This window comes from Triplophysa rosa, linkage group LG7, assembly GCF_024868665.1.
Source record: "Triplophysa rosa linkage group LG7, Trosa_1v2, whole genome shotgun sequence".
Classification (NCBI taxonomy): Eukaryota; Metazoa; Chordata; class Actinopteri; order Cypriniformes; family Nemacheilidae; genus Triplophysa; species Triplophysa rosa.
Genome location: NC_079896.1, coordinates 13,659,173 through 13,670,935, shown reverse-complemented (window position 1 = coordinate 13,670,935; position 11,763 = coordinate 13,659,173). Strand labels below are relative to the sequence as shown.

The window sequence follows — 11,763 nt, the reverse complement described above, 5'->3', positions numbered from 1 at the left end:
GCTACAGTAAAATAAGTCCATATATGGTGTGCATATAGTGTGGGATGGCCCCTACAGAAATCCATCATCAGTTTTTTCTACTTATGAGAAATAATGTTTGTATAGTCAATTATATTGGAATAATATTTTTCAAACAAAATGCTTTCAAAAAACATACTGTAATTAAATCTGTTCAAATGCATGGGTACTGTAATTGCAAACTGCATAAACAGTTTTATTTGCAGGACAAAGGTCTAGAAGGCATTAAAATAATACATATTTAAGATACAGACAGAGACATTGGTTTCACAGTATAACGTTACAGCAATCATAATGCAAACATTCGGAGAAAAAAACCTGCATAAATTACGACAAAAACGAGATATGCTAAACGTAAAACAAGAAATATGTTTTTGACAAGAGACGCGGAACATCTACATTTAAATAAAGCTTTACAAGCGGTGTTCCCGTAATGTACCGTAAACCACTCAATAAGCGCGCATCTGAACCTAAACAGCGGCTGGCTTGACCGTGTATTTTCAAACCGCGGCTGGCTTGACCGCAGTGAAATAGCGTCGGGTAAGAGTGGTTACACGCACATCACTGAACCCGCACGTTACAATTCTAAGGCGACGTTTTGTCAAATATTTAGTCAAATGCACTAATGGTCAGTGGGTAAATCATTGTTGTCTTAAAGTGATAGTTCACCCAAAAATGAAAATTCTGAACACCATGTGAGCACGCCGGAGCGTGCCCTCCTGGGTGGTAGAACACTCAGCAAAATGACTGCTTACAATATCAGGAAACGCAATTCCGCGCAACATTTCAGTGTCCAGGAACACCTGATTCCTATGTAAGTCGTAGAGACTCCTAAGGATGACTGTCGAGTCCAGCTGCTTGTAATTTCAGCAAATAATTCTGTGTTTCCCGGTTTCTTTGTTTCTCCTATTCTCCTCAGCCATTTTGCTGCGTGTTTTACTACTCAGGGGAACGTGTCCTGGCGCTCAGGGGGGGCGTGTCCCGGCGCGTTCACATGGGAAAGTGACGTCAATGCATACCCTCTATTCTGTGACATCATTGACTAAAAAATAAAGGGTAGCCTAAGGTGCCTGAGAACTGTTTGTTTTCCTAAATTCTTCAAAATATCTCACTTTGTGTTCAACAGAACAGAAAAATTATACAATATTTGTCACAGAACAATATGGATGTCACGGAACTGAAAATTGCTAACATTCTTACAAGTATCATTCTTTGTGTTTAAATGATGACCGAATTTTAATTTTTGGGTGAACTAGCCCTTTAAAAATGTTTTGTAACTCTTTCACTATATATTTTATCACCCGTCTTTGGCAGTTGTGGTTTAAAGCTTGGTTATATGTCATTATGCTTCTTGCTTGCCTAAAGCTCTGGGGTGTCTCAAGGTAGGGAAAAACTCACGCTTTCCTATTTTTTGTTATGTTTAGGATTCAGATGTAGATGCAGACTTCAGTGGAATGATGTTGACCTGCTCACAGTTTCACCTGAAGATACGGCTGCCCGAACTCCACATGTTCTCAATGTTAATGCATCAAGGGCAATCATTCTGGAGGGAAGAATTGTCATGGATGATGTCCCAAACTTGCAACATGCTGTATGTCTCCTCTTTGCTTTAATCTATGCTCTTAATTTAGACTACACAAAGACAATGAGGAAAACATTTTTGTCCAGAGGGTATTTCTGTTGTTGGGAGGTAAGAAACTCATACCTAAACTTCAAAGCCTTAAAATCAGCCTTTAAGCTAAACTTTGTCTTGAAAGCCTCTGTTCCTGTTAATTTTTTGGCATATTTTGTAATTTCACTTATTTCAAGTTTGGACAGATTTTATACTTATGTTAATGTATACTGTAGATTAGTTAAATGTCTGTATTTCAGGCTTATTTTGTAATATTGCACTAATTTCAAGTGAGCACTAGTTTTACTTCTGGTTACAGATGGCTGGCTCAGTTATGTTTTTATAGTTATAACTGAAGCTTTCTAAAGCCAAATGTCTATAATGTCTACAGTACATGTCAAATGCCTACATTTTTCTGTACAGTGCTGTATATTGTAATTTTTTACAGTGCTACTTAATAAGAGATCTGTTTAGACAGAAGCATTGGTTCTACATTTGTCAGTTATTGTGATGTTCCTAACAAGCTGTTTATTAAAAAATAAACAGTTGAGAATGTCAGACATGTGTTGAGTGTCTTCTGTTTTAGTTGTACTTAAAAAAACATGTTCACTTTACTTTAACAAACTTTGGAAACCGATTGTGGATAGTTTTTTAGTTGTTGTAGCTTAAAATGGAAGAGTAAATCTGTATTAAGAGTACTAGTATTTTAACTGAAATTGACATATTAAACTTACTTGGTAATTTAGTAGTTAAATTACTTAGAAAAGTTTGTTATACTTATAGCTGATTACTAACTTAAATTTAATTTTACCTTTAAATTTGACTTGAGAAAATAAGGGCAATCGGTTTCCAAAGTTTTTTTAAAAGTAAACTAAACTAATATGAATTTACAGTGAAGTGCACAGGTTATAGTTTTGCATTTTTTAGGCAAGTACAGCATTTTGTTACTATTAACCTGACTGAATACTCATTAAACACATTTTTCCACTCTTATTTTATTTTCTTCACTTTTAAGGCTTCTTGGACAGCCATGCAATTATCTACTTCTGTATGGCACCATTTTAGACCAGATATAACTGAAAAGGTGAAGAGGATGACCATGCACACACGCACACAAACAGACAGGGAAAATCTTTAACAATAATAGGAAATAATGTTCAACATTATTCAAAGAATATGCATGTCATATGCGTAATGCAGCAAACAGTCCTTTGGGCCTTCTGCTATTTGAGAGAGACGATGTAAAGCCTACTTTATATAGGCTAGCTGAAAAACATCTGCTCATCTCTCTCTCTTTTGCATGCACGCACGCAGACACAAAAGCAATATGCAAACAAAACATGATACAAATAAAAGTATGCAAAAGAATACAGTAAATTGGAACAGATAGTGATCAAACCTGGATGTGACATGCTTTTACTGTTCAAATGGCAGGTGCTTTTGGTCTATACAGATATTTTTTAATTATTATTTTCTAAAAATCTTGATAACAGCTATATCATATGCAGTACCAGTTGAATTTTGATCGTAGAAAGACCTTTTAAAGACTGATGCTTAAATGGCTTAGTTGTGTAAACAATTATATATTGAACATACTGTATGTATACATTTCTTTACAAAATAATTATTTTAAGTATTGTTTTAATGAGCTTGACCAGCAAGAGAAAAAACAAGCAAACAAGTGCCCAGTATTCAGAAGTTGACTGAACATTACACGACTTTACTGTAACTTTAAAAAGAGTAATGTATGTATACAGAATGAATGTATAACAAAAACAGAATGAATGTACAACAAAATGTCTTAAGTGTCTAAACTTTTGACTGGTACTGTTGAATCATCAAAATTACAGTTTATTTTTTATTTGGCTGTAATTTCTTTCATGGTTGCACAACTGTGTTAGTCCCAGAGAGTACTAATGTTGATTTTGGTTTAAGTAAGGGCATTCTGCACAACAAAATCCACTGACTGGACCTTTTTCCTTTTACAAAACTAGCTTTGGACAAAACACATAATTCCCTTTAAGTTAAAATGGACTATACTCAGTGGACAAACAACTGCTGACAACTGTACTGCTATTAAAATGAGGCTGCATGCTTTTTTGCTGTGGGTTGTACGGACCCCAGAAATTAGGAAAGAAAAACATACATACAAAACATTAAATGAGTCAAACTAGGACAGTAATTATAAGCTTTTGGCACAGTCACTCTTGAAATAAATAATTAAATTGTTTAACAAAACACAATGACCCCACCATCTCTTGCTGAGAAATATTTTGGAGTGAGTATGTGAAAGAGGAAGGATGAGAGACAAAAAGTGAGGGAGTGATGGTGGATTTTCTGTGGTTTAAGCTTGTTAGTGATATTTTGTAAATTCCTTCTTTTAGTGATGCTAAGGGTCTGGCCTCTCCAATGTGAAATCCATTTGTTTTAGTGCAAACGTACAGAGAGATGACCCGCAATACAACACGCACAGACACACACAATTAATGCCAGGCAGGGAGCTGAAGTGACATTTCAGGCGAATGTCCAATGGGAAGGAGTGTCCCTTTAACCGGATTTAAAAATTGCACCTCTGCAGTCTTCTTGATTCTTCGGTACCAAAGGAAAAGTTCTTCCGTATACCTGTCAGTTAAATGTGATACTTAAATATGATTGGCTCAGGAGAAAACTGATATGCATAATTTACGTAAGGGTTTGATTTGTATCTAAAGATTCTTCTCAACAAAAATAACGCTAAAGAAAGAAGACACAAAATATGACATCACTTCCTCAGTTCAAAAAATATTCAAAAAATCAAAAAAAAATTAATCAGCCAATCACTGCGCAAGTCATCACGTCAGTCGAGATTGATCACGTGAGGATCCCTTCCAAAAGAAGAGGTCAATTTGAACTCTTCCATACATACATGGGACCATGTGTGGTATGTACTGTACCACAGTCCGTGAGTCTTCACACGCCCCTTTAGCTACTCAGGGAGAGAAAGTCTGTTTGACGGAGAATAAGAGTAAAAGAAAATGGAGAGAGTCCAAGGTGTGTTCAGTTGTGTGTTAAACACTGGAAGCGGTTTTTGAAGTACAAGAGGCCATTTTTGGTGTGTGTCGCATCAGATGAAGCAGGAGGGTAACGGAACTTCGCATACGTTTTATCGCTTTCTGACTGGCCCCACGGGAGTTTGATCTTGGTGGCGTGGTTCACGATGACATCATCACATGACCCAACATGCAGGGAGCCCAGACCATCTATAAAAAACTCTAAAAATACAAAACAAAGCAAAGAAATAAGTTGTAATTGCAACATTTAAAAAAATCACGATACAATTTACTAAAATTACAAACATATTTCGGCTGCATGTCGTTACTTGTGCTATTAGATCTTAGTGCCGCTATTGACACCATTGACAACAGCATACTTTTACATAGACTTGAAAATGATGTTGGTGTTAGTGGAATAGTATTGCAATGGTTTCGTTCATACCTATCTAACTGTTTCAATTTGTAGCAATAAACAATGAAGTGTCACGCAAATCACTAGTCCAGTACGGCGTGCCACAGGGCTCAGTCTTAGGGCCTCTGCTCTTCACACTGTACATGCTACCTCTAGGAGGTATAATTAAGAGACATGATACTCAACTCTACATTTCCTCGAGGCCTCACAAAACACAGCAGTTTTGGAATGCATAGTTGATATAAAAACTGGATGAGTAGCATCTTTTTATTGTTGGACAAAACAGAAGTGTTACTTACTGGACCGAAAAGTGCAATACGCAACCACCAAGAATACTACTTAACTATTGACGGACGCTCAATGAAACCCTCGTCGTCAGCTAGGAATCTGGGCATTTTATTTGATAGTAATCTGTCATTTTAAAACCATGTTGCCAACACCTGCAAAACCTCGTTTTTCATCTTAAGAATTTATCTAAATTACGTCACAGGCTGTCACTATTAAATGCAGAAAAGTTAATTCACACATTTGTGATGTCAAGACTAGATTATTGTAATGCACTGTTAGGCGGTTGCCCTGTAGGTTTATTACAAAAACTCCAACTAGATCAAAACACGGCAGCTAGAGTTCTTACACGAACAAAAATGTATGAGCATATTAGCCCAGTCCTGTCAACATTGCACTGGTTACCTATTAAGCAACGTATTCAATTTTAAATCTTACTGACTACCTATAAGATCCTGCACGGTTTAGCTCCACAGTACCTGAGTGAGCTTCTACTACTATACAGTCCCTCATGTTCACTACATTCTTTGGGCTCTGGACAGTTGGTAATACCTATAGTTTAAAAATCAAGTACATTTATACATATAAGTGCAGGTGGTAGATCCTTTTTCTACTTAGCGCCCAAACTCTGGAACAGTCTTCCGAATAGTGTGCGGGAGGCAGACACACTCCGCCAGTTTAAATCAAGATTAAAGACGCATCTCTTCAACCTTGCGTACACAACACTTCAATAATACAAATCCTCTAAGGGATTATTAGGCTGCATTATTTAGATCAACTGAAACCAGGAACACTTCCTATAAAACTGATGCACTTGTAGAATGGTATTCTGCTATCAGTTTTCTTTTATCACTGTTCTGAGGTCCATAACCAGTCCAGATGGTGTAGCTGAAAGAGGGAGGTGGCCCTGACATGTCCCCACTATACAACAAAATTGCAACTGCAATTAGCTATTAGAATATTAAGATAATATTAAATCTATCATCTGCCTCTTTTATTTCTTTTTGGGGGGGTTATTTAGCCTATTTGTGCTAGCACTGTCGAGCTTGTAGAGATGTAGCAGTAGTGCCAGAGGAGAACTGGTTCCCCTGGCTGGGCCTGGGTTCTCCCAAGGTTTTTTTTTCTCCATTGTAGTTTTGGGTTCCTCGCCACTGTTTGTACGCTGTCTGCACTTGTTTTGCTGGCCGGGGGCTGCTGCAGTGTTTCCCCTACCATTACCTTAGGGGGGCGCCCCGCCCCTCCAACGGCACCTCCCGCCCACCTTGAAGGTCATGTTAATTAAATTTTTTATGTAGCGTTAGATCACAAGAGAAGTAATTTAAGGTTACCTTTCCTATATAACATGTCTATACCTTGTTCTCGTACTAAACAAACTAAATAGCATTATGTAATTATCTTATTTACATGGCGGCATGTCATTTCTGTTTCTACGTGGTCGCGCCTTTACAATTTTCCTCTGCTCTCTGTATCGAGTTCCGACCTGATTCGCACGCACACACACACACACACACACACACACACACACACACACACACAGACACATGCGCGCACATACACAGGTAAGCACACTTTCACCAGTGGACAGAGAGCGGACAGAGAAATACTGTATGTCGCGTCAACCACCTGAAAAGCAGATCAAAATTTGGGTTTTTAAACGCTCCCAGGGTGGTGAAAATACGCATGCCCTGCCCCTGACAAGCAACAGTCCAGTAAACCGGATGACAGGTTTTCACCCAGCTTATCCTTCGTTCCATCCGGATCGCAAGACACAATGAACCATTAAAAAATCAGACTATTTCTGTGGTTTAAATTGAGCAGCGGCGCGCGTCTACATAACTGAGATGTACACATCACGCGCACTCAGGGACATTTATGTTGATTATATTTTGCCGCTATATCCTCTAATATCTTTATTTAGCGCCAAACGTGCTTCATTTTAACATCGCATATAAAGACCTGCAGACACCAAGAGTAGATAAATAAATGGACACTTTTTCTGTAACGCTTAAGTAAACGAAAATGCAGCAGTAATAAAGAATTTTTAGCTGTCAGTCAAGTTTACTGTTTGCTATATAGGTTTGTGACAGATTATAAAACATAGCGTCTTGTATATAGCATTTATGATATTAATAGCATAAATAATCAGCATGTTAAAAGCATTTCATTGTGAATCATGTTTTAATTGGAAAGAATATTTAGAATCAGTTCTAGTATGAATGGCATGGAAAGGCTGTTAGTAACTTTGTAAGTACTCCTGCTCATTATATATTTATTTCAGTTGTGTGAGGTGCCGGTGGACCGGCCCTCTTCAGTCGGCGGAAGGGGTGGGATCTCTTGTACGGAGAATTCGAGACAACTGGGAAGGACTTTAAAAGGGGGGAGCTTCCCGAAGAGAGGAGAGCATTTTGTCTGTTGCCCCTTTGTCTGGCTTGTGTTTTGTTTAGTTACTTTGTTTATGGATTAGCTTACTTGTTTACTTATAGTTTGGTTTATGATTATTATGTTTTATTTTTTATTTTGTATAATAAACCTTTTTTTTACGTTTACTTGTGCACGTAGTCTCCCTTATTTGCCACGGCTTTGAGCCGGCCGTGACAAATATGGGGGCTCGTCGATTCATTATAATTGAGAACACCGGGTTTTCATTATCTTAGTGCGGAGCGCGTGCAGTATTGTTTGTTTGGGAGGTTTCGAGTACAATTGTTTGGTGAGTAAGTAGTATATTTTTCGATTGGTATTACGATTGAAAAGTTTAGAGGAAATATTTGTAGAATTTTGTGTCCGTTGTTTGTTTGTTGGAATTTACGTCAAGTTCAACGAATGGTGAGCTATAACTGAATTTAATACTCATTGAATAAGCTTATAGGAATTTATCAGTGTTTATTCGGGTTTGTTAGGTTTTGATAATTTGTAGGGATAACAGAAATGTAAGTCATGACTTCCAATATTGAAGAGTTTATTCGAAATCCATCGGAGGATCTTTTAAGTGAGTGTTCGAAAGATCAGTTGTTAGCGCTAGCAAGCCATTATCATGTTGGTCTTTCTGTTGCTGATAAACGATTAAAGGAAAGTTTAAAATCAATTTTGATATCCGCTTTAGTAGACCAGAAGGTTCTTAAATCAGAACCAACAACATCTATATCTCAGGGTAGCAGGATGTCTTTGACTTTCGAGCAACAGAAAGAATTACTTTTGTTAGAGATGAAGTCTAAGGAAAAGATTGAGGAGAAAAAAATAGAGGCTAAATATGATATTGAAAATAAGAGGTTAGATCTTGAGCGTTATAAACTGGATTTGATTAATGAAGGGAAAATTTCAAAAGAAGCCAAAAGATTATCTATTGAAGGTAGTGAACATGAGTGTATAGATTTTGATGTGGCTACGAATTTAAGATTGGTGCCTAAATTTGACGAACGGGAAATTGAAACGTTTTTCTCTTTGTTTGAGCGACTAGCTAATGCTACGGGTTGGTTGGATTCAGCGCGCAACTTGTTATTGCAGTGTGTTCTCATGGGGAGAGCTCAGGAGGTTTTTTCCTCTTTAAATGATCAGCATTCGGGAAATTATGAATGCGTGAAAGCAACTATTTTGAAGGCTTATGAATTGGTGCCAGAGGCATATAGACAGCGGTTAAGAGGTTGGCAAAAAACGGAGAGGCAAACATGTGTGGAATTTGTGAGAGAAATTCAAACCCATTTTAATCGCTGGTGTTCTGCCTCTGACATTAAAACTTTTGATGAATTAAAAGAGCTGATAGTATTAGAACAATTTAAGAACTCAATACCAGCTCGTACTGCTACTTTTGTGGCTGAAGGAACATCTCGTACAGCTTATGCAATCTTAGCCGATGAATATGCGTTAATTCACAAAAACCAGTTTGGACAAAGAATTGTCAGAGAAGTTGGACGAGAAAACGATTGGGTTGTAAGTGATAAAAATATGGATAGTTCCAGCTTCTCTAGGGGGAAAAATTTGCTCCAAGGTGGGAAAAGTGAATTGACAGATGTTTGTCATTACTGCCAGGGTAAGGGCCATTGGAAAAATAATTGTCCAATGTTGAAAGCTAAAGCTCATTATCTGGGAGGTAATGAAAGGACCAAAAGCTCTGCTTTTGGAGCAAAGCCTGTAGGATTGATTACATCTGTTCAATCATCAGGTGAAAGGACTGTAGAAGATGATGGTAAAACTGTGGACTCTAGTTTTTTCCCTTTTGTGATAGAAGGTTATGTTTCATTAAGAGACTCTAAAGAAAGAAGACTAGTAAAAATCCTTTGAGACACTGGTGCAACAGAATCTTTTATTTCTGAAAATGTTTTGCCTTTTTCCAGAGAATCATACACTGGTGACAATGTTTTGATTAGAGGAATAGGACTGTCAGTTGTATCTGTTCCTTTACATAAAGTGTTGATGGCGTCTGATTTGGTGCAGGGTGAGGTCACACTGGGAGTACGACCCTGTTTGCCTGTTGAAGGGTATAGACATTATTCTTGGAAACAATTTAGCTGGGAGTAGGGTATGGTCTGAAGATTCGCCAGCTTTGGTTGTCTCTCCTTTATCTGTTACAGACATGTGCGATGAAAGTGCCCAGACTTTTCCAGAAGTGTTTGTTTCTTCTGTGGTGACTCGTGCTGGGAGTAAGTCTTTACCTGTGATTCAGGCAGATATTAAAGAAGGAAAAACCTGGATTGAAATACCTTCTGTTCTAACTATTTCTCTTGGTGAACTAGTGAAGGAGCAACAAGCAGATGTATCACTTGTTGATTTATTTGACAGAGTCCTTCCTCTATGGTTGTGGAAAGAGACACCTTCGGGATATTTCTTAGATGGGGAAGTTTTGGTCAGAAAGTGGGTCCCTCATGGTAAAGATTTTATTGGAGCAAATTGTTCAAATTGTTGTGCCAAGAAATTTCCATGATCTTATTTTGAAGACCGCTCATGATTCCTCAGGGCACCTGGGTGTAAAAAAGACCTATCAATTAATTTTGAAGAGTTTTTTCTGGCCTAAACTCAAACGTGATGTTTCTGTATTCATTAAAACCTGCCACATTTGTCAATTGACTGGCAAGCCGAATCAGACTTTAAAACCTGCACCATTCCAGCCAATTCCAGTGGAACACCAACCATTTGAATATTTGATTGTGGATTGTGTGGGCCCCTTGCCTAAGTCTAAAGCAGGGAGTATGTATGTACAGTAATGTGTCAGGCAACCAGGTTTCCGGCAGTCTATCCTTTACGTTCTATTACTGCAAAGGCAGTGTTAAAAGCTTTAACGAAATTTATTTCTTTGTTCGGGATTCCTAAGGTCTTACAAACAGATCAAGGATCAAACTTTACTTCTAAATTTTTTGCTCAAATATTGCAGAAATTGCATATTAAACATCAGAAAGCTAGTGCTTACCATGCTCAAAGTCAGGGGGTGCTAGAGCGCTTTCATCAGACGCTGAAGTCTCTGTTGCGGTCGTTTTGTACACATTTGAAGGGTGACTGGGAAGCCGGTTTACCCTGGCTTCTTATGGCCGCTAGGGAGGCTTCTCAGGAAAGCACAGGATTTAGTCCAAATGAGCTGGTGTTTGGGCATTCTGTGCGTAGTCCAATGTTCCTTCTGTCGGAGGAGTTGAAAGATGTTGATCCACCGGACAATCTGATGAGTTATGTAAGTGATTTTCACAGGAGACTGATTGAATCCTGTGCGCAGGCTAAAGTAAATTTGGCGCATTCACAGGGTAGAATGAAGCGGTTATTTGACCGTCGAACAGAAGTTCGAGTGTTTCAGCCTGGTGATCAGGTGCTTGCTTTAATACCAGTGGTGGGTTCTCCTTTTCAAGCAAAGTTTGTTGGTCCGTATACTGTGTTACGTCAGGTTTCAGGGTTGAATTATGTAATTGAAACTCCTGATAGGAGGAAAAAAAAACGTGTTTGTCATGTCAATCTTTTGAAACCTTATTATACACGTAATGTTGTTGACAGTGCCACCTTTGATTTATCGGTTGGGGATCCAGAGGGTTCTTATGTGAAACCTGTACTTTTGGCTGGTTCAGAGGATATAGTATCTTTTGACTTTGTTCCGTCTGGTTATGTTTCTGATTAGGAGCTGTATCCTGATGAATCTGTTACCCAAGGCTGTTTAAAAAACACTGAATTCTTTGGGAATTTGAGTGTTATGCTGGGGCACCTTCCCAAAGAACATTGTTCTGATATGACTCTTTTAATTAATGTGTATGTGTGTCTTTTTTCAGATACTCCTTCGCAGACCAATTTAATTGAACATGATATTGATGTGGGGGACTCTAAACCTGTTCGTCAGCATTATTATCGTGTGTCTATGGATAAACGACGTAAGTTGGAGACAGAGGTTGAGTATTTACTGAAAAATGGGTTAGCTGAGCCTTCTTTTTCCAGTTGGG

At 38.2% G+C, this 11,763-nt stretch overlaps 2 protein-coding genes across 5 annotated transcripts in view; one reads left to right on the top strand and one right to left on the bottom strand.

Moving 5' to 3' along the window:
* Positions 1-2,594: 2,594 nt before the first annotated feature.
* The window catches only part of b4galnt1b (beta-1,4-N-acetyl-galactosaminyl transferase 1b), a 30,941-nt gene continuing 21,772 nt past the window's right edge, over positions 2,595-11,763 (bottom strand). For 2 of the 4 annotated variants that reach the window (XM_057337637.1, XM_057337638.1), the window contains exon 12: positions 2,595-4,881. In XM_057337637.1, coding sequence (XP_057193620.1) covers positions 4,667-4,881 — 215 coding nt within the window. In that variant the 3' untranslated portion in view covers positions 2,595-4,666. Of the gene's footprint in view, positions 4,882-9,624; positions 11,251-11,763 lie in introns of those variants that run through there. The other 2 variants (XR_008963231.1, XM_057337639.1) reach the window with 2 other exon arrangements.
* LOC130556536 (uncharacterized) lies at positions 4,889-9,634 on the top strand. The gene is made up of 2 exons (XM_057337640.1): positions 4,889-7,810; positions 8,021-9,634. The coding sequence occupies exon 2, from the start codon at positions 8,294-8,296 to the stop codon at positions 9,632-9,634; it is 1,341 nt and encodes a 446-aa protein (XP_057193623.1). The 5' UTR covers positions 4,889-7,810; positions 8,021-8,293.

Bases quoted from the DNA above. Each gene is read 5' to 3' on its own strand.
- LOC130556536 (XM_057337640.1), top strand. From the start codon at position 8,294: ATGACTTCCAATATTGAAGAGTTTATTCGAAATCCATCGGAGGATCTT.